Source organism: Quercus lobata, chromosome 10 (genome assembly GCF_001633185.2).
Source record: "Quercus lobata isolate SW786 chromosome 10, ValleyOak3.0 Primary Assembly, whole genome shotgun sequence".
Classification (NCBI taxonomy): Eukaryota; Viridiplantae; Streptophyta; class Magnoliopsida; order Fagales; family Fagaceae; genus Quercus; species Quercus lobata.
Window position 1 is genome coordinate 35,071,266 of NC_044913.1, and position 26,525 is coordinate 35,097,790.

The 26,525-nt window shown below is 35.2% G+C and overlaps 2 protein-coding genes across 2 annotated transcripts; one reads left to right on the forward strand and one right to left on the reverse strand.

Moving 5' to 3' along the window:
• Nucleotides 1-509: 509 nt before the first annotated feature.
• Nucleotides 510-9,835, reverse strand: LOC115963274 (DNA (cytosine-5)-methyltransferase 1-like). The gene is made up of 12 exons (XM_031082227.1): nt 9,427-9,835; nt 5,504-6,998; nt 3,569-5,084; nt 3,234-3,398; nt 2,855-3,056; nt 2,621-2,732; nt 2,404-2,551; nt 2,104-2,301; nt 1,664-1,942; nt 1,407-1,568; nt 1,079-1,297; nt 510-772 (listed from the first exon to the last, which is right to left on the reverse strand). The coding sequence occupies exons 1-12, from the start codon at nt 9,524-9,526 to the stop codon at nt 635-637; spliced, it is 4,734 nt and encodes a 1,577-aa protein (XP_030938087.1). The 5' UTR covers nt 9,527-9,835; the 3' UTR covers nt 510-634.
• A 13,834-nt stretch (nt 9,836-23,669) lies between these two features.
• On the forward strand, nt 23,670-25,732 carry LOC115964674. Its single transcript, XM_031083936.1, has 3 exons — nt 23,670-24,503; nt 24,627-24,923; nt 25,376-25,732. The coding sequence occupies exons 1-3, from the start codon at nt 23,670-23,672 to the stop codon at nt 25,730-25,732; spliced, it is 1,488 nt and encodes a 495-aa protein (XP_030939796.1).
• The last annotated feature ends 793 nt before the right edge of the window (nt 25,733-26,525 follow it).

A 26,525-nucleotide genomic window follows, 5' to 3' on the forward strand; every position in this document is an offset into this window, starting at 1 on the left:
AATAAATTATAAATATATTATGTATAAAAAAGAAATTAATTATTATATAAAAAAATCTTATTATGTATACACATAATTTAAATATATATGTAATAAAAACACACATATATATACATACATACATGCCCACACAATTGGGACAAGACAAGCAAAACTCATTTCTGCCCCTCCCCCTCTCTCCTAAAGCTAAAAAAGCAACTTTAAAGAAAGAAAACATCAATTACAATTAATTTGAACATTGTCCTAACAATGACTAGAAATGATGAATTAACAAAATTGACCATACTTACTCTTCCAAATGATATACTCGCAGTGAAATTGGATCCCCCCAACCTTCCATAAAGTGTACATGAATGTAGTGTTTGGTTTGATATGTTGAAATGCAATTTATTCACTTTATTGTCGTAGTAGTGCCGTTACCAAGTTCAAAATGAGTAGCATTGTTATTTTTTATTTTTTATTATGTAAAAAAAAAAAATTTTTAAAAAGGTACTGCGACTTTTGTGAACTTTCAATTTCTATAAACAATCAAATGGAGAATTATCCAAAAATGTGTACATTGATCCCTGTTAAAAGGGAAGATTTGCTTCAATGCAACAATCAATCAGAAGGATGATAAAAGATAGCCGACCCACTATTTACACCTCTTACTGTCAACCGCTTCCTTGAGTTTTCTCCCTAGTGCATATGCCAACGTTGGAGGAACAGCATTACCTATCTGCCTGTGCTTGTGGATGATATTACCAGCAAATTGGTAGCTATCTGGGAAACCCTGCAATATAGGTATCTTGATTAGGTTGTGAATTCATTTTAATATAACATGTTATTTCTACTACTTACATGTCCATTAGATCATGTTCCAAATAATTCTCAAAATCTAGAATTAGTCCACTTAGTTTAATTAAATAGTAAAATGCTTCACTTCTCTTTTTTTTTTTAATCCTTAGCTTTGAGGATAGCCCTTTGACTTCATCACATCTTCTAATTAATTCAGTAAGTTCAACTCCATCCAAATGATTTCCGATTCTCATATACTGATGGCAATCAATGTAATGATCAAAGGACATCAAGTGCTTACTTGAGAACGAGCACATTCACGAACTGTAAGGATCCTGTCCTGTTCAGGGTGAAAGCACATTCCCACTTTCCCCATTGGTTGAGGATCTGTGATGGAAGTTGGGAAGTTCCCTTCCCAATCCAACCTGCCAAACAACCCCTTCCACTGATTGTGTCGCTTAGCTGTGTTTGGCAGGCACCATGGTATCAAATCAACAACTTGTCCAGTAGATAATTTTACCTGCATTTTATTGAAATCATAAATTGCATATACAAGACCAAAAAAAAAAAGCTTGACAATCACAAGCAATAGGTTAATAAGCTCAGAACCAACTTATTAAACTTTATACCTTTTCATCTGGAAGGTCATGCCAATCAGCACCTGGCCGCTTTGGAATTCTCTGACATCGAATGAGATTGAGCTCATTCATTTCTTTTGATATATGATCAGTCACAACAACCATATTGCCTCGAATTTTCTTTTGGAACCATGACACTGGGTCATTTTGATACTGTAAAACAGAAGGTCAGAGTTGTACTAAAGGCCAGTTAAATTTCAATTAGTGTGAACGAATACCAAAAACGTGTATGAAACTACTAGGCGTACCTCCAAATTTGGCTTAGAGGCACCATTCCCAACAGCTGGGAGATCACCAATTGTATCTCTTACAGTTATTGCACGGAAAGGGGCTCCACTGGCAGTACTCCGGGCAGCAGCATACTGCAAATTTTCCGATAATGATATTTTCAACTCTGGGGCAGCAAAGACATGCATTGGCTCTGGCCACTCAGGGAGTATCTCTTCAGGGGAGGCTGCCCATATAAATGCACGTTTTCTTGACTGAGAAACACCATAAGCGCCAGCTTCCAGTATACCAAACCTCACCTAAGATCAAAAACCAATGCCCATAAGCTGCACAATCTCTACTCACATATACATAATTGCAAACAGACACTATACATCTACCACTCAAAGACATGCACAAGTATCAAACTATCTGTATATATACTTCTAAAGATATACATCACCAGTGATGCAACATCTACCTGATAACCCATCTCAAGAAGTGAAGCAAGAGTTAAACGGAACGTCTGCCCTTTATTGAAGGACACAAAGTTCCTCACATTCTCTAGGAGGAAATACTTTGGCCGGAAGTAATCAGCAAAGGATAAGAATGCTAAGATCATTTCACACTGAACTTTACTCCAACTACTGTCACTGAACCTATTCATCCCAGAGAAACCCTACAGAAAAATGTAGCTTTCATTTAAGTGCTATTGTCAACAAATTCCCAAGACAAATTAGTCATGAACAGAAAGTGGGAAAGAGGCCAAATCCGCTCAAACCTGACATGGAGGCCCTCCATTGATGAAATCTACTTGTCCTGGCAATGGTAAATCATTAATCTCCTTCTCATGAAGAGCTGAAGCTAACTCTGCAGCTTCGGTAGTTGATATGCAGTCATCTGTATCCCCACACTTCTCCATCACAGCCCTGTATTACAAAAGATTAGCAGGCCACTCAAGAATTACAGAAGGTTTTCACCTCAAAGTAACTATTTACCTAAGAATAACATTGCAGTTGTTAATAAACACCAGTGACTCTGGATGATTGAGTTTAAAAGCATCTCCAGCAGGTTCTTCATACTCAATTGCCCACTTGGTTGATGAGATACCTGCATTTTTTGGGTGCAGCAAATAGCCAATCATCAAGTGCCTTAATAGTATATAAGATCAAAATTATCACTGTAGCAATTAAAAGAAACAAAAGATAAATGGAAAAAAGAGTTGAATTTACCGGAGTGATGCAATCCCTCTGACAAACCACCACAACCAGCAAAAATATCTAATGTTGCCAAACAATTCGCCTTGGAAGCTTCTCTTTGATTGTCATGTTCTAAATCATCTTCTCCCTCTTTACACTTTCCCTTTTTTCTTCGAGATGCAGCATCACCAGTCTCATCTCCAGTTGAGTATCTTAGTTTGATATGGGCAGGCAACTGTCCACAAAAGAGATGGAAGAAAATTTTACACTCCAATAGAGCACAGTTTTTCTGTAAATCCAGTATATGATACAATAAAATAATTTGCAAGTTAAATATGGTTTACTCATTTTCCATGGTTTGATCAAATTTATAAGTTTGTGACACTATATGAGGGAGCAGAAGACAGAATACCTGCTTGAGAGACCCCTTAGAAGGATCATACAGGCGTTCACAAAAAAAAATATGTTGGAAGATGGCGGGAGCATTGCATGCTGGGACATCATTCTTTTTTCTTACTTCACATTTTCCTTCTATATCTTCAACAGGAATAACATCTGTTTCTTCGCTGTAATATACCTGTAAATTTGAAATATAAAGAAAATCTTAGAAACAAAGATTATAAGAAATCAATGGTAAAATCATAAATGAATTCATAGAACACAAACAAAAGATAATCAAGACATGATAAAAAGAAAAACTAAAGGCACATATACTTAAGACAAATGATCTTTTACACAAGCTCTTACCTCCCGAATGTCAGAAGAGTATGCCTTCTCAACTGAAATGTCCTCTGGTCTGAAAAATCTTCTGACTTTAACCTTGGTAGATTTTATGTCAGTTTGTTTGGATTCCTTTGTGACGATCTCCAGCACTTGGCACACAACATAAGGTCTCAGCCCTACGTTTCTTCCACCCTTGAAAGTTGAATGCTCCGTACTTTCCACTGCAAAGTGATGGGGGCTGACATAGACATAATCATGAACAGTGTATTCAGTTCCCCTGTTTACAAAACAGGTCTTCGATGAATTTACTTTAAAAATTTCCTTGTCCATCTGTGCTTCTTTTATTTTGCAAGAGTAGCAGAAGCCTGAACCCTGACCCATAGTTTCTAATGGAAGACTAAAGAAAGCACCCCTCTCAGGCCAGTACAAGCTTTTGCAGTAATATTCAATTGGCAAACCCTTCCTCTTTTTCTCTTCTGCTCTTGCTCTATCAATTTTATCAGCATTAGCATTATCCTTCCTATGCTGATGTCCCCACGGCTTTATGCGAATATCCAAAACAATTGTCTGTTTGACATCCACCAATCCCAAGGTTATGCACTCATTTGTCAAAAATATCTCCCTGTCATTAGCAGCATTTCCCAGAACAGTCTGAGAACCTCGCTGCATAATTCTTCCATGGAACATTTTGCTTCCATTCAATGTTTCAAACATGTACTCCACTAAATAGATCACATGAAATTCATCTGATTCATCATCTTCCACCAAAACAGCACCTCCTACAACAATCACATCTCCACGAACAACGGCTTTTTTATAAAGCACTTCTCCAGAGCATGTTTTTCCAACAGATTCCCCATCCCATATAATTTCCTTGTTCATAGAGTACAAATTAGTTCTTTTTGAGATTGTACGAGGTTTTTGAGTTGCCTTTGAATCTAATAAATTATCCTCTTCAGCATCATCTTCTTCATTTTCCTCTTGCTCCTCAACTTCATCCTCCTCTTTCTCCTCTTTCAAATCACAAGTGGTTCCTTCTTTTGAATCTTCTGGAGAGTAATGTGAATAGTACTCCCCCCAAATTCGGTTGATTAACCTTGTTGTTGTAGCCTGCATAACCTTCCTCTTGGATGCAACAGGTGCCATTGCTGCTCTTGGATTCAAATTTGGTTCACCCTTTGGCACAATCTTTTTCTTCTTCACTAACCATTTTGTGTGATGTCTCTCCTCCATTTTACTTGTAAGACCAATCACAAATGCACACCTCTTGATCTTATCATCTGGAAACTCTGCAAACAGTTGCAGCACTATCTGTCCGTGGACAACTACATATCTCTCTACAACTGCTGGATCAGAAGAAATGTATGCACAATGATCCTTCTTGAACTCTGAAACTCTTTTGACAACATCTGCAAAAGAAAGCCGTGCAACTCGGCTCTGCTCCTTCAACAATGTGATGATACTTATTGCAAGCCTGGCTGTCTTCAAAACCGGTTCATACCACAAAGCATACTGCTTTGATGGCTTGCCAAGTCTATACCTAGAGAGAATGAGAGAAATCAGACACATTATTGACACATATTTCATATATAGATTCCTTTCCCATCAAGCCCCCCCCCCCCTCTCCCTCTCTCTCTCTCCCTTTCTGGTACAAAGTAAAATACTATTCCTTTTTTTTTTTTTTTTTGATGCATAGATGATAGTTATGAATATCTTAAATTGTAGGTAATAAGTCACAATCACAAATAATTCACAATACCAACATACACCTTTAACATGAAATTTATTCCCCACTTCCATATTAATCCATGAGTGTGGTTCCTACTGATTCATAAAAATCCCAGATACGCATGTGCACACACACACACACACACAAAGAGTTAATCTTCAGTAGCTTCTATTGAGAAAGAAATATACAAGATAGTATGCCACAATTTAATGTGAGAAAAATGCTCATACCAGGCCATGTCAGTACGGATTGAAATGAAAACCATTGATGACCCAAATTCAATCATCCATTCCTTTATGGAACTTAAATAAATTGGAATGCCATCAGCATCTTGTGTTACTGAGCCACACGAAGAAGACTGATTCGGATCGGTTTCAAGACAGAATCCACTTCCATCATCAGCAGTCATAACTCCCGACCCAAAGATAGTGACATCAATATCTGAACATGGTTTCATTGGAAGAAGTTCCAAAGAAATTAACCTTGAGTCCGAGTTGTAGAGTGACCAATTATGAAGCATACTTCGAGGGAGTTCATCGGTGTCACATATAGTATCACTTTCAAAAACTATTAATTCATCAGTTTCTTCTATGGAGTTCTTGTAATAAGCAGGTAGAGGATAATCATTAGCAATTTCATCTTCATTAATTTTAATGTAGAATTTGCTGGACATGGAGGCTGAACCCTGACTTTTTTTCTGTTTCATTGACTTCCAGTACTCTTCTTCTTGCAAGAGTCTTGCTAACTTTACATCCTCATTTTCCTCCACTGCAGTTACGGATGAACCAGTATGATTCTCTTTATTCTCTCCATCTCCAAATTTTGCACCAATTGTTAAACTCCCACCCATAGATGATGCTTTTGCTTGCATAAAGCTTCCATGCTTTCTACTCTCATCTCTTAGGGCAGCAAGAGCAGGTATCTCTGCAAACATCTGACCATTCTTGGATGTCTCATCCAAACCTATCAATTGATTATAAATAAACTCTCCTTGAGAGGTAACAAAGTCCTTGATAGATGCCCCACCAAAAAAGTGCTTGTTTCCACTCATTGAACGAACAACTCCAGCAAGCAATTCATCCAGAGTGGAGTCAGGGTTACCTCCAGAAGATCTTGACAGCCTTTTATAGACTTCTACACAAGCATGGGCCTTTTCAAAGAAATGATCATAAAACTTCTTGTAGCTACTGGCAGGTCTAAGGCAATGATAATCAGCAATATCAGTAGAAAGCCATATCACTGGAGAACCATCTTCGTAGCCAGAGATGTCCCATGATTCTAACCGTCCAAAGCCCTCACATCTGATTACCTTATCCTTTTCTTTGTCTGGACTTTCCTCTTCAAGAGGCAATATAAGACCAGAGATAAACATGTCATCAACTTCCAACATCTCAAGAGGCTGCGGGACTCCATTTTCGTCATGCAAAACAAAGTCAGTTAGTCTTCTATTTGGGCGACCATCATCTTTTCCAGAAGTCATACGTACAGCTAGAAACTCTTCATCAACTAACTGATCCTTCTTGGTTTCAACAAGACAAGACTTCTCAGATATTCGAACAGATTGCTGCTTGAAATCTCTACATGCAGCAGCTCGCTTAGGCATTTTCCGTGAACCAGCTGGCTCTTCACTACACTCAGACACATTTCGCTTCTTTCCTGCTTTGCTAGTTGTTGATGCCTTTTTAGTTTGTGGACAATTTTTCTTGCTTTTCTTTTTCTTCGTTCCTAAAACAAAATCAGTTCAATCATGTTTAAAAGATGCAGGACACATGACAACATACATATATGGCCAAATACAGGACTTGCTGTAATTATGGGAAAACTTCACACTTTTTTCACGCACAAGCAGGTATGGTTTCTAAAATAACATTCAATTCACCCCAATCAAATAATACCAACCTTTGGGCAGTCAAAATCCCACCAGTTTGAAAACTTGAGAGAGCTAGAAACTCTCTCTCTCTCAACAAGCCTCCAATGGTTGAAACTTGAGTGCACGTGTGGGCGCACACCCTCATGGAGACATGGAAAGATTGATTTATTAATACCATGCAAATTCGCCTATTCCCTACTTATTTTTTAGAGTCAAATTGCAAAGTTTAATTTAACTAAGCTCTTGTTTGGGAGGAGGGATATGAATGGAATAGAAATAAATGAAAAAAATAATTTAGAATAGTATTCACTTTTCTTGTTTGAGAGCTTAAGTGGGAGAGAGTAAAATGAATTGGGAGAAATACTCATTCCTCTCTATTCCCTCAAAACCTCAAATTTTTATTCTCCCAAAATTAGAAGAAATAAAATTAGATTTAATGAATATTTTACTAAACTCCCTAATTACCCTTATATGTTTAGCCTTTTATTTTAAAATGGAGGTCTAATGGAAATATTATCATAAAATGATTACATTCCTTTTCTTTTATATTACTCTCAAATCAGGTTACTTACCTTCTATTCATTTTCATTACTTTATTTTAAGAAAAAATAGACTTTACCATCCTCATGTTGCACTTTGCACCCTAAATTATGATTCATGTTACCCTGCTATTAATTTTGTTGTTAACTTTGATGAAAATTCAAAGTTTAAGATGCAAAGTGTAACAAGGAATATAGTTTAGAGGACTAAATTATAATTTATCTTTTGTTTTTAAAAATTGAGAAGAGGAACAATTAGGTCTTTTCACATGATATCATATTTTTCTATCCAAATTAACAACAAACTTAACATCGAAGTGCAAAGTATAACAAGAGTCATAGTTTAGCGTGCAAAAAGTGTATTCGAAAAGTTTAAAATGTAACATGAAGTATACTTTAGAATGATAAAGTATAATTTTCCCTTATTTTAAAACATCCAAATAAGATTACTTAATATCTTTCTTTTCTATTCATTTTCCTTACTTAAACATACTTAATTCTATTCTATTCATTTTCATTCCCTTATGAACTCCAAATTCATGTGGTTGTAAGGGTCTAATTATATGTGCTTTAGGGTAATAGTTTTAACTTGGGTTCTTACAACTAATAGTAAATTCTAAATTCAAGGGCAAATTTCTAATTTCTACAATTTCTACAAGTTAAGGTTGTGTTTGGATACTTGAATTTGGATTTAGATTATAAATTTTACATAGGAGAACTTAAAATCTATTGAAGTATGGCTATGGATTTCTAAAACTCCATAGGTTAGATGTTATTTCAAATCCAAGGTGGGTATGGCCAAATCCAAATCCTTTAACATTGTTTAGCACCATTGGCATACTCCTTTGTTGGGTCTTTCCAAGATTGTGTGTGGGTTTTATGAGCTCTAATACCACTTGTTGCAGAGATAAACATCTTAAGAAACTTTCTTGAGTAATTAATATAACATATAAAGACATACTTTAACCCAAAAGGCTTAAGTCCAATGGATATTTACTCAATTATGCTACTCATTCTTTTCATCATTATTCAATGTGAGTCTGCCTTCACTTCACTCATACATGTATACCCAACACTTGCTGTCCAAACGCACCATAAAAATATTTTGATAGTTTAATTGACTCTAGAATTTTCTAGGAGATTTTAGATAACTTTTTTTGAATAACATAGTGAACTTTTCTAAAAAAGAGCCCTTTTGGACATATATCTAGCCAATAAACCTCTGAACAATTGACCCCACCCACTACAATCAATTTCCTGGTAATCCAAGGGCATTCAACCCTAATAAACTAAGGAATTTATGCTCATGCACAAGAGCAAGAGATCCTACATAACTTGTGCTTTATTTTCTTAGTCCAAGTAATTCTTTCATTAGCTTTTTAATAATCTAATACTACTACTGGTTCAAGAAACGTATTGGGGCTGGGATTTGTACTGGGTTTCGAAATTTTAGGAAAAGGGGGCACAACATGCGGAAAGAAATTGGGGTAATCAGCTTTGTAACAAGGCAGAACCGCTGGCAGTGGTGTTGGGGTTTGGGAGCGTCTCTCTTGATTCTATTACAAAATCGCGTCACAAAAAAAAGTCTTTTAACTCAACTGACACTTATTAGAGTCAGTTTAGGACTCAAATTCCCCAACCCCAATTGTCGATTTATCAAAAAAAAAAAACAACAAACACAACCAGTATGCAATCAACAATCAAAATATAGGAAAATTTGAGGAGAAAAGAACAAATTGGGTACCTGAAGAAATTGAAGAATCAGAAGGGGCACTAGCTTCAGCTGGGGCTGCTTCACCATTGGGAACGGTGGACTCATGATCCAAGAGAGCTGCGGATCCCATTTTTTTTCTTTCTTTTTGATAATAATTTTTATCAAAAATGAAATGAAACCCTCTAATTCTATATTTCTATAATATATAAAATAAAAAAGGGAGAGAGAGAGGGATCTGATGGGTGTTTGGGAGTTTTGGACTTTGTTTGGCTGTTGTTGATAATAAAAAAACATAGTATGAATCGAATTTAAAGAGAGAGAGAAGGAGAGTAGCAGTGACACTGGCGGGAACATGCAATTTGGTTTGGGCGGCAATTACCAAAAATCCTAAATGCAAATTCGCTCCTTCATTTTCATTTTCATTTTTTTTGAGTTTTCACCCTCTCCTACTACTCAACATGTTTGTTTTTTCCCTCCTCCATTTTCCTTTTTTCACTTTCAGGCTACCAAACATTTTTACAGTTTTGCACTTTGTTTAGTATACTACTAGTACTAGACTTCCTTCTTATGAGTCCAGCCCAACATCAATATTACATTAGGCCACTCATATAATGGGCCTCGGGACTCATGACTCCTGATTTATATATCGTTATCTTTTTTCTTTTCTTTTTTAATTCAACTTACTCGGAGATATATTAATATGAGAAATGTTATAAACACAATGTTTTTATAATAATAATTTCACAAAAAATTCTAAGTAGTAAGTTGTTAATAATAGGCAAAAAGATAATTTCAGTAGTGAATTCAAATTAAAACTAATAACAAGTTACCTACTACAAAATGTTATTGACGAAGCACTTCTCAATATGATCCGAATTTGTCTCGAAACGAGACTTAGCAATCAAACAATATAACTAAATGAAACAACTCGTTAAGAGTCTTGTAACTCAACTGATTGACACCTCCTAATGGTTCCAATAAAAATATCTAAAGTTCAAATCCTTTTCCTCTAATTATCGATATATAAAAATAAATAAATAAAAAATGAAACAACTCCAAGAATCATATAATATCTTACCTAATTCTCTCTATACTTTTTATTTTTTAGTAGAAATTCTCTCTATAACCTATAGTTGTTGTTAGACCCAACTATCAGAAAATCCAAAATCTTCAACTAATTATTTTTGTTTAGGTCATTTCCTTTCATATATTTTCAACCCTAAGACATAATGTGCTTGTGCCAAATATGGAAATGCAGCTTCAAGAAAATTCATACTTTAATATTACTACCACTGCCATAGGGTCTATTGACAATGAAATTATTTTTGTAGTTGCACCTTAGAGCATCCACAATAGTGAAGTTATATTTTTAGTTATTTTGCACCACAAAAAGTTATTTTATCTATTTTATCTACTCACATGCTACAGCAGTGGATCTATTTTAACTTTCAACACAATAAAATAATATAAACATTACAATAAAATAATATATCTACTACAATAAAATAATACATCCCACTACCAAAAAAAAAAAACCCACAAATATTCAAACCAGTAGTGTGAACACAAAATAAAATAATTTTTTTTTTTTTTTTTTTACCTTTGAACTACAGTGCATAGCTATCTTTCGCTGTGCATTGTAGATAAGAAGCCAAAGTTTTTTACTATAGCTCCACGCTACAGCTCCAAATAGCTTTTTAGTGGTGCTAAAAAGCTGACAAAGCCCATATACGATGGTATACTGCAAATTAACATATTACAATAAAAATCCATGTTTTTCATGAGGAATGAATAGAATAAAGTAATCTTATAGTTATCAACTTATATGACTCAAAAAGTAGGGAACATAATACAACACATTTGCACTATTAATAAATTACTAATACAACACATTTGCCCTCTAAATAATGGTACACAATATATTTATTTAACATAAAATTAAATACATAAAAGAGTAGATAACATAATACAACATATTTGCACTATAAATAAAGTAAATAACACAACACATTTGCATTGAAAATAAAAGTATACACTATACCATATATTTACTCAACATAAAACAAAGATCGCTGTAATAAAATATCATTCTTAATAACCCATATTTCAAAACTCCTGTTAAATAAATTGAAAACACAACCATGAACTCCATCACCACATATATGCCAGCTAAGGTACGTGCAATAACAAAATTCAAAACAATAAAAGACATAACCTCCTCAGAAGTGTCTTAAACAACTTTATTAATTGCATCCTCTTTCAAGTGATCAAACTTTCCTGATTGTAAAATAATTGACAAATGGCCACCAATGTCTATGCATTTTTCTCGTGAACTTCACACCTAATTTTCCACTACATTTTTTTTTTTTTCCAAACTCAAAGCTTACATAAAATTGAAGAATAATGCTTATCAAGATTTCTTATAAATTATAATTTTAAGAGAAATTAAATTGGTAGACTCATCCATCTAAATCCACACATCCAACTCAATTTCACAATCTATGCAAAGTAGCTATGTCAAAAGCTACTAACCAACATGGTTTTGAAACCCAGACCGTTCATTGAACCATAAAAGGGAGAGGTTCAAGATTTTTGAGGTCGAACTGAGGTTAAACCAGGGTCGAACTATGATGACGTCATAATTAATTTAATAATTAATTAAAGCCTAAATATAGATATTAAATTTATAAAACTAGCGAAATTGACTAATATATCTATATATGTGAGGGAAATTTAATGATTTTCAAGCATATATTTAATAATTAAATAAGAAAGTTAATAAAATAATAACCATGAAACATTAAAATTTATGATTAATTTTTGAAGTAAAGTTGAATATCTTTGAAGGATTTTAATTATGATTTTTTTTTATTCCTTGTAAGAGATGAATAATTTAATTAAGTAGAATAGAATTGTGTTAAGTTGTTTATAAAAATAAATAAATAAATAAAAAAATCGGGGTTGGACTGCACGGTTCATGCCATCGGTTTTGCATGAACCGTGTGGTCCAACCCCGGTTTAAAGGGTTCACGGAATTAACAATAATTTTGGTCCTCTACGCTTAAAAAACTAGTTTTCATCCAGGTTCCCAGTTTTCCTGATCGGACCTCTCAGTCCAGTTCGAGTTTGAAAACAGTGCTAACCAAAAGCATAGCCATAAGTTACATGATATCATTCGTCTCCACTTCATCTAGAAAACAAAATTTACATGATTTCAGGATTTGGCCAATTGCTTGGATTCTTTCCATTGAAGAAAACATAGATAAATTCCACACCTTTTTATCTGAGTATTGCTGGCATTGACATTTTACCTAATATCTAATTCAATTGAGAGCCATGCAAATTGAAAGAAATTTAAGGTGTCAAAAATCAAAATAAGAGAGATAGTATGGATTTTGCCCTATCCCAAAGATAAAGGTATTAAAGGAGTGAGTCAAGCATGAAAATTGAGTAATTTGTTTGTGGTTGAAACCTCTCATTGATCAAATTCTCGCAAACAATCTAATTTTTATTTTTGAGAGAGAATTTCAACCTATGACGTTCACTCTTGATGATAGCTATTTATCATCAGACCAAGACACTAATCAGTTTTGGTGTAGGCAGAGATTGAACCCCAGATTTCTTATTCAACCATGAGAGACTTTACCAGTTGAGCTAACTGGAACCCACCCACAAACCATCTAATTAAACTTCCATTATAAGAAACTTTTTTTTTTAAATTACAAAGTATAGAATTACATACATGTTCTATAAACATTACATTTATCAGGAATTCCATCAAACATGTGCTAAGAGTTTATAATTTGACAAAATTTGATAGCTAAATACAAATAAATATGACTACAAATTATTATCCAGTTTTATTTAGGATTTGTAGGTAATTGCAATTTACCCTTTTTGTAATAGGTCACAAATTCATGATGAGCATGAAAATTAAAATAAAAATGCACTTAACTAACCAAAATCACAAACAATGAAATAGGAAAATTGAGGAAAAAAAAAAGATTAAGTAAGACTCACGTTTTCTTCATCCAAGCCTTTTTGGCATAATAATTCCACGCAAAATCTTACCCTTTATACCCAAATTCGATTCCATTCACAATTCAACCCCAAGCCCTAAAAAGAGAGTTTAGATCTTAATTTTACCAAACAATAACAATCAAATTTATATTGAAAAAATGAAGAGAGAGAGAGAGAGAGAGAGAGAGAGAGAGAGAGAGAGAGAAGACCTTTCGGCCAATATGAAAACTCTAGTGGATGTCACAAGCCTCCTTGCACTTGTAGTGAAAGCAGTTGAGGGCAGTGAAAGCGATCGAGGCAAGCCCCATATCTCTTGCTATGAAACTATACCCCTAATCAATCAAAAAGAAGAAAAAATCTATAAACCGATAAGCATGAAAACAACTTACAAAAAAAAAAAAAAATTAGAGAGAGAACTTATGCAAATCTAAAAATAAGGTACATAAAATCAAAATCTTTACTCATCGGAAATGTTTTGGAACCCATTATTCTATTATATTGATATATTTTTGCTTCGGGGCGAGCACTATTACATTTATATCATTTGTAATTATGGGGCGACCACTATTATATTTATACCATTTGTGTTTATGGGGTAAGTAAGGAGAAAAAGTGGAAATAAAGAGGCAAGGAATATGAGAAGCTATTTGAATAGAGAAGTAAATGAAAGAAAATAAGGAAAAATATTTTAATGTCTTGGAATGTAAAAATTGATTTTTTTTTTTTTTTTATATGGAGGGATGAGGAGCTGATTTTTTTTTGGGGGAGGGGGGGGGGGCATGGGGAGGGTAGGAAAGTTGAAGGTGTTAGAAGGAAGCCAAAGACTTAAGTATCAATTGATCACTACTATTTGATAACATAAAAGAGAATTGAGAGATTTGTGAAGGAAAAATATGAAACAATAAAAGAGCACAAAGAAGGAAAAAAATTAAATGTTAAATATGAATAATAGAGGAGAATAAATATAAAGAAGAAAAATGCCATGAGGCAATTGAACTAGCTTAATAGAGAGAGGAATAATCAAATTGAGGAAGACAGGCAATTGAACCAGTTTAAAGGAGAGAAGAATAATCAAATGGAGGAAGAGAAATTAAAGGTATTAAAGAGGGAAACAAAAAATTGTGCAATCATTAAATAATTAAGAAAAATGAAGAAGAAATAAAGAAAGGAAAAAAAAAAAAAAAAAAACTAGCTATAGGATTCTATGTGACGCACTAGTCAAGCAAAACAAAATAACAAAATTTTCAAACCATTTATCCCCAACTCACTAATCTACCAAATACTCTTAAAGAACCTCTCACAATCAATTAAAGATTATTAATTTTTCTAAATTTCTCAAGCAGTTTGAAGCTTTGATTTCAAAAATGTAAGAACCTATTTGCTTTCATTAAAAACACATTGTTTTCAATTTTCATTTCTTCTTTTCTATTGGGCACCACCACTTGAAAATCTATTTGGTTCCATTTTTTGTTCTCAATTATTCGTATTCAGTATCCAAAAATATAAGAAAGAGAACAAAATTTTGGAGTTTTCGAATTATGACTTATGAGAATTGAGTTACGGTGACATTCTCGCAATAAAACTGAAATCATTGGGACCCACACGCATGTCTTGTTTCAATCAAGAAAGACTTTGCACTAAAAGCCCCAGCGACTATTTCAGTTCTCATAAACGAATTAAAGGAAGTCTCTCATCTTTCTCAGTCTTTCATTTTTCTTAGACCAATTGTTCTACCCAGATTATCTCAACTCAGGTTAGTCTCTTTCCCTCCCTCTCTCTCTCTCTCTCTCTCTCTCTCTCTCTCTCTCTAAGACACACACACAAATTTATTTCTCCCCTTCCTCAATTCCCTTTTTCTATTTGTGTGTGACTCTAATATCTTTTCTCTTTATTTCACAAGCGGTGACTCCTATATATCAACAATGACTTGGAATGGAGCTTGGATGTGAGTTTAATGGGATTTTCTTTTGTGGGTTTTTCCTTGGCTATGGGTTTGTGGTATTTCAGTGATAGGGTTTTGTGGGCTTTTGCTTGTCTATGTGTTTCTTGGTGTTTGGATCCATGGTGGTAGGTTTTTGCTTGGTCGTGGGTTTATGGTATTTTGGTGGTGGAGCTTTGTGGGTTTTTGTTTAGTTATGTTTTCATGGTATTTGGATCCATTCGGTTGGGGTTCATGGTGTGGTTGTGTTTTCATGGTGGTGGGCTTTTGTGGGGTCTTCTAAGGTTTGGTAGTGTTTGATGTTTTATGGTGTATTTGTGGCTATGGAGTTTAATATATTTGGAGAGAAAATCCGACCATTGGTAGTGCTATTGTTGTGGTTGATGATGTTGGTGTGGTGGTGAATTTTAATTGGAAGATAAAAGGGGGAGGGGGGAAACACACTAGTCTAGAAAATTTATGTCAAAAAATGCAAGTGGTTTTTTGAGTTACGAAAATGGATTATAAGAACAAAGTTTTGAAAACGAAAACTAAAAACAAAATTTTTAGGAATGAAACAACGCTTAAGCTTCTAATTCACAAATTTCTATTTTGGCTTCCTTCTCTCCCTCTCTCGCTTTATAACTCTCATATCAAGCTTCTCCTCTCTTCTTTGATGTGAGTGGGTAACTCGAATGAAGCTTGGGTTGGTCTCTGATGAGGAAAATTTCAGATTGACCCTGCAAAGGGACGATCAGTCCTTAAGGATGATCAGTCCCTAAGGGACGACCAACCCCTAAGGGACGACTAGTCCCCAAGGGACGATTAATCCTTAAGAACAACGAGTCCCATGGGGACGGTCGGTCCCATAGGGACAGTCAAACCATGGAGGACGATCAATCCCAACTATGGACAACTCCCTAAAGGGTTGTCAGACCCAACAATCCCCAATATCATGACGACCCATCACCTAGGGTTTCCCACAAGAAGTACTGGACGCACCTATGCACCCCTATATGGAAACTACTTGCACACCATAGCCAAAGATCTTGTCACATCGTCAAATCTCTCACATATGGAAAGGTGATCCCAAGAATCTTGGGACTCTTCACTCTAAAAGGAAACCCCCCCGAATCAAGGGATTCAGGTCAGCTCTCTACCACTATATAAATCTTAAACCTTACCCTCCTCAAGGTACGTGAATTCTCCCTAGCTCTTGCACTCTTGAGTTCTTGGAGATTCTTCTTTCACTAACTTAACCTTCGAAGGGTCTTTGACCAACACCTTACCGGTGCCCTTTGATTGGTTTTTCTCTTTTGTTCTTCAAGTACACCCATTGGTGCACGTGTGGACAATCAACTCACTAATGATTTTTATGCATCATCAGTCTCAAAGGGCAATGCTCTACAGTGATCAAGCTTTGACCACAAAGCATGAATAATCAAGGTTCACTACGAATGGTAGTGTGTTATGGGATTTGAGCTAGTTAAATACTTTGCATTTGTTAAAGGGGTTGTGTGGTATTGCTATTACTCAAGAAGCTATGCATAACAATTAAACAAGAATTAGGTAAGCTAGATTTTTGGGTGAGGTGCTTTGTGGGTTGTTGATTTCAGTCAATGTACAATGTGGTTGATAAGTATGGGTATGAGTTTAGGGTTAACATGAGTCAATTCATCTCAGGTGGTTGGCTTGGGATGGTTGAGTTAGGTCAGGGTGCTTCCAGAATATTATCGATGGAAGATTGCAACTTGATGGTTTCAAATGTTGATTATTAATAGTTAAGGAAGGAAATGGTTAATGATGGCAAAAATGATTCATTGTTCACATTGTTTTTCTTTTACATGTCAGGTATTAGAGATCAAGTGTGAAGAGTATGGACGTACAAAAACCATTTGATTACAAGAGCCATTTAAAAATCCAATCAAACAACATCCAATTTAATATACAAGACTGAATTTCGCAAAGTAGGAGGATAAATTATGAATTTCGCAATGCTTTGGTTCCTTTCTAACTATTTTAAAGTTAACTAACGACATTACACATCCAAGAGCCATTGTAAATAGTTTGCATTTTAGGTGAGCATCTTAAGTTAAACAGTGCAAGCTTGTATGGGCCCATCCTAGACATAGGCCTGGGAGTATGCCTCTAACTCAAGGTTAGGGTAAAGAGTGGGACTGGCCACCTAGTTAGGTCGAGCAATTACTTTGGACCCTTAGGCAAATTTCTAATGAAACAATTTATAGAATTGGAGTTTAGGTATGGGCTTAGGAATGTGTTAAATACTCAAGCTTGCCTCACTGAGTGAGCTAGCCTCCACTAGTGTGTTATTAGATTATTTTTGGATAAGGAATATATTATAGGGATCTTTATCATAATCATGCATTTATTACATAAACTGGAATACATACAATAAAATATTTATATAGACCACATCATATCACAAAAGAAAATATATTTGATGTTCAAATTGAATCATATTTTATTAAAAGAGAAGGCTGACAATAAAGGTGTCCATAAGTTGGCTTGGGTTGGTTTTAAGGTGAAACTGTCACTCGACTCAATCATATTGGGTTTGGAATTGTGCCACCCATCGCTGACCATGGGTATGTAGACACCTCATTTTGTATCCCTTATGACTTGGACCCCTATTCCGTAATGATGACATTACTCATAGGCCCAAAGTTGATTTAGGGCCCTATCTCGTAAAATCTTGACTTGAGGAATTATTTTTGGAAAATAAAGGCACAAGAAACCCTAAGTGTGTGTACACATAAACGTGTATGCGCACGCACACTCAAACCATGTGTATGCATACTTAGGGTATGCATAAGTATACCCCAAGTATGCTCACGCATCTAGGATTCCAGAAACTATGAAATGAAAGTTTTTTTGCACATAAATTTGTATGAAATGAATCCCACATTGCTTTGGAGCTACGCACCCCTATTTTACCACTATAAAAAGCCATAAAATGCATTTTTTCAAGAAAAGGGGAAAATACAGAAGATTCACTAGTAAATAGTGAATCAAAGAGGGAGTTTTTTACAAAACATCCTCAAGTCAAGTTTTAATTGGTTGGGGCTTATTTTGGTCTTGGCCTTTGAGTTCTAAAGCTTACTAACCTGCTAGTTTTGTTCTAAGGGGAATGGTCAAATCAAGCTCTAGAGAGTTCTTGTGTTAAGGTAAAGGTTCTAACTTTGGCTCTTCACTTTTCTTTGTTTTGTTGTTTGTTAGCATGTTTTTATTGCTTTAAAATGTTTATGCTAGTTTAGATTTGCTTTGTGTTCGTACTAGAAGCATGATAGGTTGTTAGTTTCTTGTTTTCTTTTGATTTTTTTTTTCACGTTGTTGGGTTTAGGGTTCTAGGCATGTATGCGTGCGCATGCTTTATACATGCATACACATACTCATAGTGTGCATACACATACAGTTGGGATGCACATGCATACCTTATGTATGCACATGCACACTCATGTCTAGAAACCTAGATCCATTTTCTTCTATTTTTTCTTGTTTTCCTTCACATGTTTAGTCTTTGTTTAGCTTTGTTTTTCATGTTTTTGAGTTCTAGTTTAGGGTTTTAACATGTTCTATTTTGTTCTCTTGCTTAGATGTTTGATTAGGGTTTTTGTTAGTTGAATGCCATGAACATATATTTGAATATGAATATGCATCGATGCATGGGTTTTATGATGCAGTGAGGTAAGTCATGTATAAATCACAGGAACATGCATTTGAATGTTTAAGCTTTAAGTTGCTTGATATGCTTGGTTGAATACCATGAGTTTTTGGTTTAATGCTTGAATGTGTAGTTTGTTTCATATCCCTTGTGTTGTTGCTACCATTTCGCTTTGTTGATTAATTGTCATGATAGATGAATGCTAGGCTTGGGGATGATACAGCCACGTTGATTGCTTTAGATGCATGATAGAGAGTGTGTGTGTGAGTTAGAATAACATGTTAAAAGACCCTTTAATGAGATTAAGATTTGGAACACAATGAGTGGAAGCCAACCCACGGGTCGGGTAGGGTCGGGTGTCTAACACCTTCCCATCCCCATATCTAAACTTCAGACACGTGCTCTGGTGAAAATTAGTCATTCCACAAGGGCGCTATATTCATGGTTCCTAGACCTAATCTAGGTGGTGACTCCATTTACACTCTCCGCCATGGTTCACCCTAGGCTAAGGTGTACTTCCCATGAGTAAAAGCCAAAAAGGCTCGTCGTGGGTGCTTGCGCCCATTGGATATACATGCCTTAAACCGCCACAACTTCCCTATTTTTGTAGGCAAATTGGTTGAAACCATCAATTTTCATTGAGATATCAATGATTATGGCAGAGCTAATACTTCCAGTGGAGATTTGATGGATTTTAATTTATTTGGATGAGATTTCATCGAATCTAGTTAGAATCTCGCCAAATTTGGCGGAGAAAGCAATATATCGGTGGAACACAATGAATCATAGCAGAGAAAGGCATAGTCTAATAGTGGTTTATGGTCAGATCGATTGGAGTCGGTTTAGGGTAAGGAGGCCTAACACTCGACCCATGATTGTCATATTTTGTTAGCAAAGACCTATCGTTGATTGCCATCTTGGTTAGATTAGTCAAACTTCAATTTGGATCCCTTTGAATCAGATGGTTTAGTCAGATTCTGGTCACAGTTGGACAATTCTAGCTGACAATCAAATAAGCATGCATTGATAAGGATAGATTTTGTTATGAACATATTCGAATCAAATTAATTATTAAGGAGTTACCTAAGCAACTTATGGAAAATAATATACTATTAATTATTAAGGATTCACCCAAGTAACTTATGGAAAATAATATACTATTAATTATTAAGGATTCACCCAAGTAACTTATGGAAAATAATATACTATTACTTTTAGTGTTGGCAAATTTCATGAATTGTAATCTTGATTGAATTTGTATTTAGTCATCCATAGTTGAAAATCAAGTGCCCAATAAGTAGTTCAAAAGAAGAAATTTGTAGTTTTGATTGAGTCTCAATTGATAATCAATTGCATAAATTGCAGCCAAAATTGCCAAACTAATGCATCTAAACCCTAATTCAACATAACCCAATTGTCTAGCACCACAGATCCACCACAAAGTCTAGATAGTGGACACAACCCCTAGGGAAAACCGAATCAAATGGACCTTCCTTTGACCCGGTCTCCTCAATGCTTCCCTCTCTTTTTTAGATTTGGACTAATCAAACCACCCAACCACTGTTGATTTGGGTTTTCGGCCATGGGTAGAGAGAGAGAGAGAGAGAGAGAGAGAGATGATGAGATAAAAGAGAGAGCAAGTCAGACATCAAGGAGAGGAGATCGATTGGTAGAGCCATTATCAATGGTGGAGGTGGCGTGATCTCTGGCTCAACTTTTTCTGTCACAATGCTTAGAGAGAGAGCTTGAACCGGTCACCAATGGGTTGGTATTTTGATTTGGGGTTTCAAAGGGTTTTTGATTATGTATAGTATTAGGTTGATTTTTGTGTCTATCGAAATTAAAGATTGGTAGATTTAGTTTTTTTGATTTTTTGTTTGGTTGTCAATAAAGACTAAGTGATGTTGGGAAAGTTACTTTTTTTTTTCTCTCTGTAAATACCATATTTTGTTAGGCCTCGATTTGCGTGCTGAACCCTTAAAAATCTAAAAATATTAATTTTTCTCTGTGGGACAGCAAAAACATCTAGATTGACGTGGTACAACCTATTCGGGCATTGAAGCACTCAAACTGCCTTTTCAGGTCAAAATGACCAAAATGCTCTTGGTCAACCTAGGGTTGACCAAAAGTCAAAGTTGGTCAAAATCACTCCAAAACTTTATTTTTTATGTTTTTATATCAAACCATAGCTATTTGGAAATTTTTGTTAACTTTGACCAAGATTGACCCAGAGTTGACTACCGAGGGCACTAGAAATCCTAATTTTGATCCTTCCATCAAAATGGTCCAACACCATTGCAAAGATTATTGAATTTCCTTTCCAATGGCTATTCATGGGTCGAAATCAAAATTAAAACGGTTGAGATATCTTGAAAATCGTGCTGGGCGCATCAGCTCACTTCTCGAGGCCATAACTTTTTCTCCGACCATTGGAATTTAAATGTCTTTAATGTTCTAGAAACCAGACATCCATATCTTTCTAGGGTCACCAAGATCAGCTCAATCGAAGTCCAGGAAGATCTTCAAACACAAGTTCGAAGTCAGAACCGAAAAAGACAAAATTACTAATGTTAGCACACCAACCCGGCACACCCTAAAGGGCAGCTGGCCAGCTCCGGCGACCCCTAAGGGTGCACCGATAGTTGAAAGGTCATTTTTTCAGCATAAATACCCCATGACCCTCCAGAACTGGGGAAAAAAAAAAAAAAAAAGAAGAATTTTGGAGCATTTTCTAGGTAGATTCTCCCTCTCTTTCTCTCTAAATTCTCTCCAAACACACACATAAAAACCTTTGATTTCTTACTTTTCTACAACGATCAAGAGGTAATGTTCTTGTTCCCATCTTCCTCTCCTTAGTCTTGGTAACTTGGATTTGAGGTTTAGGGGTGTAGATGTAGCTTTTTAGCTACTATCTACACCCATTTTATTTTATACCTTTTAATTGCTTTATCTTGCATCCTAGCATGTTTTATAGCTTTTCTTAGTATATCTCTTGTTTTATCTTGCTTACTAGCATGTTTTATTGCTTTCCTAGCATGTCTAAGGAGGTGCAGCTGGAGTGCTTGGATCGCCTACCATGATTGGAAGCTTTAAATAAGGAAAGAAATCAAAGAGGCAGAATCTGAAAAGGAAAAATCTGATTTGAGCACTGATCAGTATTTTTGGCGTATCCCTCTCCTCAAAAATCCAATTGACACAAGGCTAGATGGGTTGGAATCTTGGTTTAAATATCTACAACTTTTCAGTTTTGAGTTTTTCGAAATTCTCAATTTTTGAAGGCCGAAATTAACTCACAAATTACTACTGTAAACCTGGACGGAAATTAAAATAGTAAATGTTTTATTTTCTTTGGACACTTAGACATTAGGGTTTTGAAGGGAAGCTATGGAGAATGAATTTTGGAGAGAAAATATTGTATTTTTCCTTTCTCTATTGACAACCTAAACTCTTTGCTAGGGCTAGGGGTTATGTTTCTTCTATACGGTATGAATATTTAATGTGATTCTTTCTAGGATTTTATCAACGACATATTTGATTGTTCAATTAGATTTCTTTTGATGTATTAGTTCTTCCATGTTTTCAATAAGTTCAATCATGTTTTTCTTATTGTTTAGATGAATTTCTAATATTTTCAAATAGAAATCAGGATTTAAAGTGAATGGATTTTTCTGAAAACTTTTCTAACCGCATTATCAATCGAGGTTATCATGCGTTTTTGAATTGTCTCAGTTCAACCGAATCACAAGTTTTTAATTGTATAAGAACAATCAATTATGAAATAGATGTTTTCTTAGATCACAAAGAATTTCATATTGATATAGGGAAACACCCCGATGCCCTAGTATTTACATTATTGATTTAAATAAGTTATCATTGTTATTCTTGTTTACAATTACCAGACAAAAATTATTCTTCATCTTCACCAAAAGTTTTTTTAATTAAATTGTCTTTGAATTTACCCCGCTCCTTGTGGTTCGACCTCGATACTCCGAGAATTATATTGCTATGATCTCCTGCACTTGGGAGTGAGCAAGCAATTTTGGCGCTGTTGTCGGGGAGCTGCTGTGGATTTAGAGGCAATTTTTTTTGGGAGCAAAGCATAGCTAGTGGAAATTCTTCTATTGGTAACTTCATTCCATTTTTTTCCCTTATTTTTTTTTTATTTTTCTGTTTTTATTTTATTTTATTTTATTGTGCATTCATTGTTGCATGAGCATTTGGGTTAGAAATAAGAGAGGCAGATTAGAAAATTTTGAAACTTACTTTGGTAATCTTTTTGACACACCTTTGCCTTCACCTTCTTTATCAATCATGGGTGATGAAACACATAATAATCATAAGGAGAATAGAAGAACTATGTATGAATTGTTGCATCCCACACAAAATTCTATACCTTCATGCATCATGTTTCCACCTAATGCACCACATGTAGAACTGAAATAAGGTTTATTAGCAATACTTCCTGACTTTAGGGGACAAGAAAATGAAAATCCTTATATCCATGTTAGAGCTTTTGAAGAGGTAATTAGTAGTTTCTATGCACAAAATGTTATTGAGATTGCTAAGTTACGTTTCTTTCCTTTTTCTCTTAAGGATAAGGAAAGAAGTTGGCTTTACACCTTGAAGCCTAGGTCTATAGGTAGTTGGGGGGAGATGGCCAAAGAGTTTTTTAAGAAACATTTTCCTCCCCACAAAGTCCAGCAAGTAAAAAGAAGGATAGCTAGTTTTGTCCAAGGAGAAAATGAGACCTTATACCAAGCTTGGGAAAGGTACAAAGATCTTTTCAATTTCTGCCCAACTCATGGGTATGAAGATTGGAGGTTGGTTAACTATTTTTATGAAGGACTTACACCAAGGGACCAACAGTTTGTTCAACTCTCATGCGGAGGGGACTTTTTACAAAAAGAACCCGAAGATGCAATGGAATATCTTGATGAGATAGTTGAAAACTCTAACACATGGACTGGACCTAGCCCTATGGACTCCACTGAAAGGACTAGAACTAACACTACCACTTCTAGTGGAAGTGTTTTAAAGTTGAGGGAAGATGATCACATGAGTGCAAAAATCAGCATGTTAACTAAAGAAATTGAGGCATTCAAAATGAAAGGAAGTAGGAATGTTAGTGCTGCCTTTAGAGAGGACCCAATGAAGGTGTGTAAAATTTGTCATGAAATAAACCATGCTACAAATGAATGTGCATCACTTTCATCATTCTTGAATGTGCTAGAAGAACAAGTACATGCATTTAATTCATACTGGCTAAATAATTCTTCATATTCTAACAATTATAACCCAAATATGCGAAACCATCCGTATTTGAGTTATAAGAGTGACAATGTGTTGAATCCTCCTACTCCAAGGAATTTTAATTCACCACATGCATCATCTAGACCTTCCTTGGAGGATGCACTTAGTACTTTCATTCAAAGGAAAAGTGAGCAAAATCAAAAGTTTGAATCCATGATCACTAGGCTAGATGAAGAGGTAAGAGAGACCAAGAGTCATATAACTAGGCTTACAAATTCATTGAGTGGGATAGAGAGAGGGAAGCTCCCTTCCTAAACTCAACCCAATCCCATCAATCAAAATCTAAAAATTGGCTTTAAGGATAAACATGAGGAAGTAAAAGCTGTGACCATTTTGAGGAGTGGTAAAGAGATTGATAAAAGTTCTCCTTTAGTAACTAAGAAATCTAAGGAGACCATAGTTGAAAAAGAGAAGGATGAAATTGAGTCACTTGGGCTTGATGACATTGAACAATGCCCAATCCCTCCACCATTTCCCCAAGCCTTAAAATTACCTAGGAAATTGGACACCGCGTCTGAGATATTAGAGCATTTGCATCAAGTCAAGATAAATTTGCCATTATTGCATGTTATCAAGCAAGTGCCTGCATATGCCAAGGTAATTAAGGACCTATGCACTATCAAGAGAAAGCATCATGTGAAGAAGACCACATTCCTAACAGAATAGGTAAGTGCAGTTATCCAACATAAGACCCCGCCAAAGTATAAGGATCCAGGTTTTCCTATGATCTCTTGTACTATTGGAGATTACATCATGGAGCATGCATTGCTAGATCTTGGGGCAAGTGTTAATTTGATCCCTTTTAGTGTATATCAAAAACTTGGACTTGGTGAGTTGAAACCTACTTCAATAACTTTACAGTTGGCTGATCGTTCTATAAGGGAACCGAGAGGGATTGTTGAGGATGTGTTGGCGAAAATTGAACAATTTTATTATCCTATTGATTTTATTGTTCTAAATTACCAACCTGTTTTACATCGTAATGTTCATACCCCTATTATTTTGGGTAGACCTTTTCTTGCCACAGCTAATGCTTTAATTAATTGCAGGAATGGGAGAATGCAACTCACTTTTGGTTCCATGACTTTGGAGCTAAACAACCACATGAGGATGATGACTATGCTTATGTGAACCTCATTGGGGCGGTGGTTCAAGAAGAGTTTAATAAGAATTGTTTTTCTGATCCTCTTGAAACTCTTCTTAATAATTTTGTTGGTTCTTATGATTTAGAATGTGATATTCATGTTTCTGAAAATTTTTCTTTGTTGGATTCCTCACAGGTTTTGGAAGGACAACAAGTGATGGCAATTAATAAAGGATGGAAGCCTTGCTTTGAGGAGCTACTAGAAAATGAAAAAAAGTTCGTGCATTCAAGTGAAGAGGCACCACAACTGGAACTTAAGTAGCTGTCCGGTGGTCTTAAATATGCATATTCAGGCACAGGTAAGTTAAAACCTAGGTGGGATGACCCTTTCATTGTAAGGGAAGTGTTTAACCATGGAGTCCGTAGTAGTTGAGGACCCTAGAGATGGTAGGATTTTGAAAATAAATGAACAAAGGTTAAAACCATTCTTAGGGGGAGTTATACCTGAGGAGGAGACTATGTGACTGGAGATCCCTGCCAATTGGGATGCTACGTGAACTCTGAAAGAGCCTAATGAAGTTGTACCATATTTGTTTTAATTTTCTTTTCTTTCTGTTTTTTTCTTTTTTCTTTTTGCCTTTTGTTTTTGTTTTTTTTTTTTTTGTTTGTTTGTTTGTTTTGTTATTATTATTATTATTATTATTATTATTATTATTATTATTATTTTGTGAGCTAACATTTGCAGGTGTGAAAGAAATTTCAAAAAAAAAAAAAATTAAATGCTTAAGGTAACTTCTTCCCTTTATACTTGAATTTATTTTGGCTTTGATACATTGAGGACAATGCAATATTTTAGTTGGGGGAAGAGGTCTACACATTTTGCTGCACCTTGCATGATTTTTTCTTTCATTCTTTTTGGTTGCAACTTTTCAATTCTTAAAAAAAAAAAACCTTGAATTTGAATGCAGAAGAGTTATAAGCTTTATTTTTATATCATGTGATGGAATGAATAATACTGAGTCGGTTATACTATTTGCTATATTAAGACACTTTCATGAAAAGCACAATTGGAAACTTTTGAGCACAATAGCCAGGTTAGCGGACTGTTGGATGTT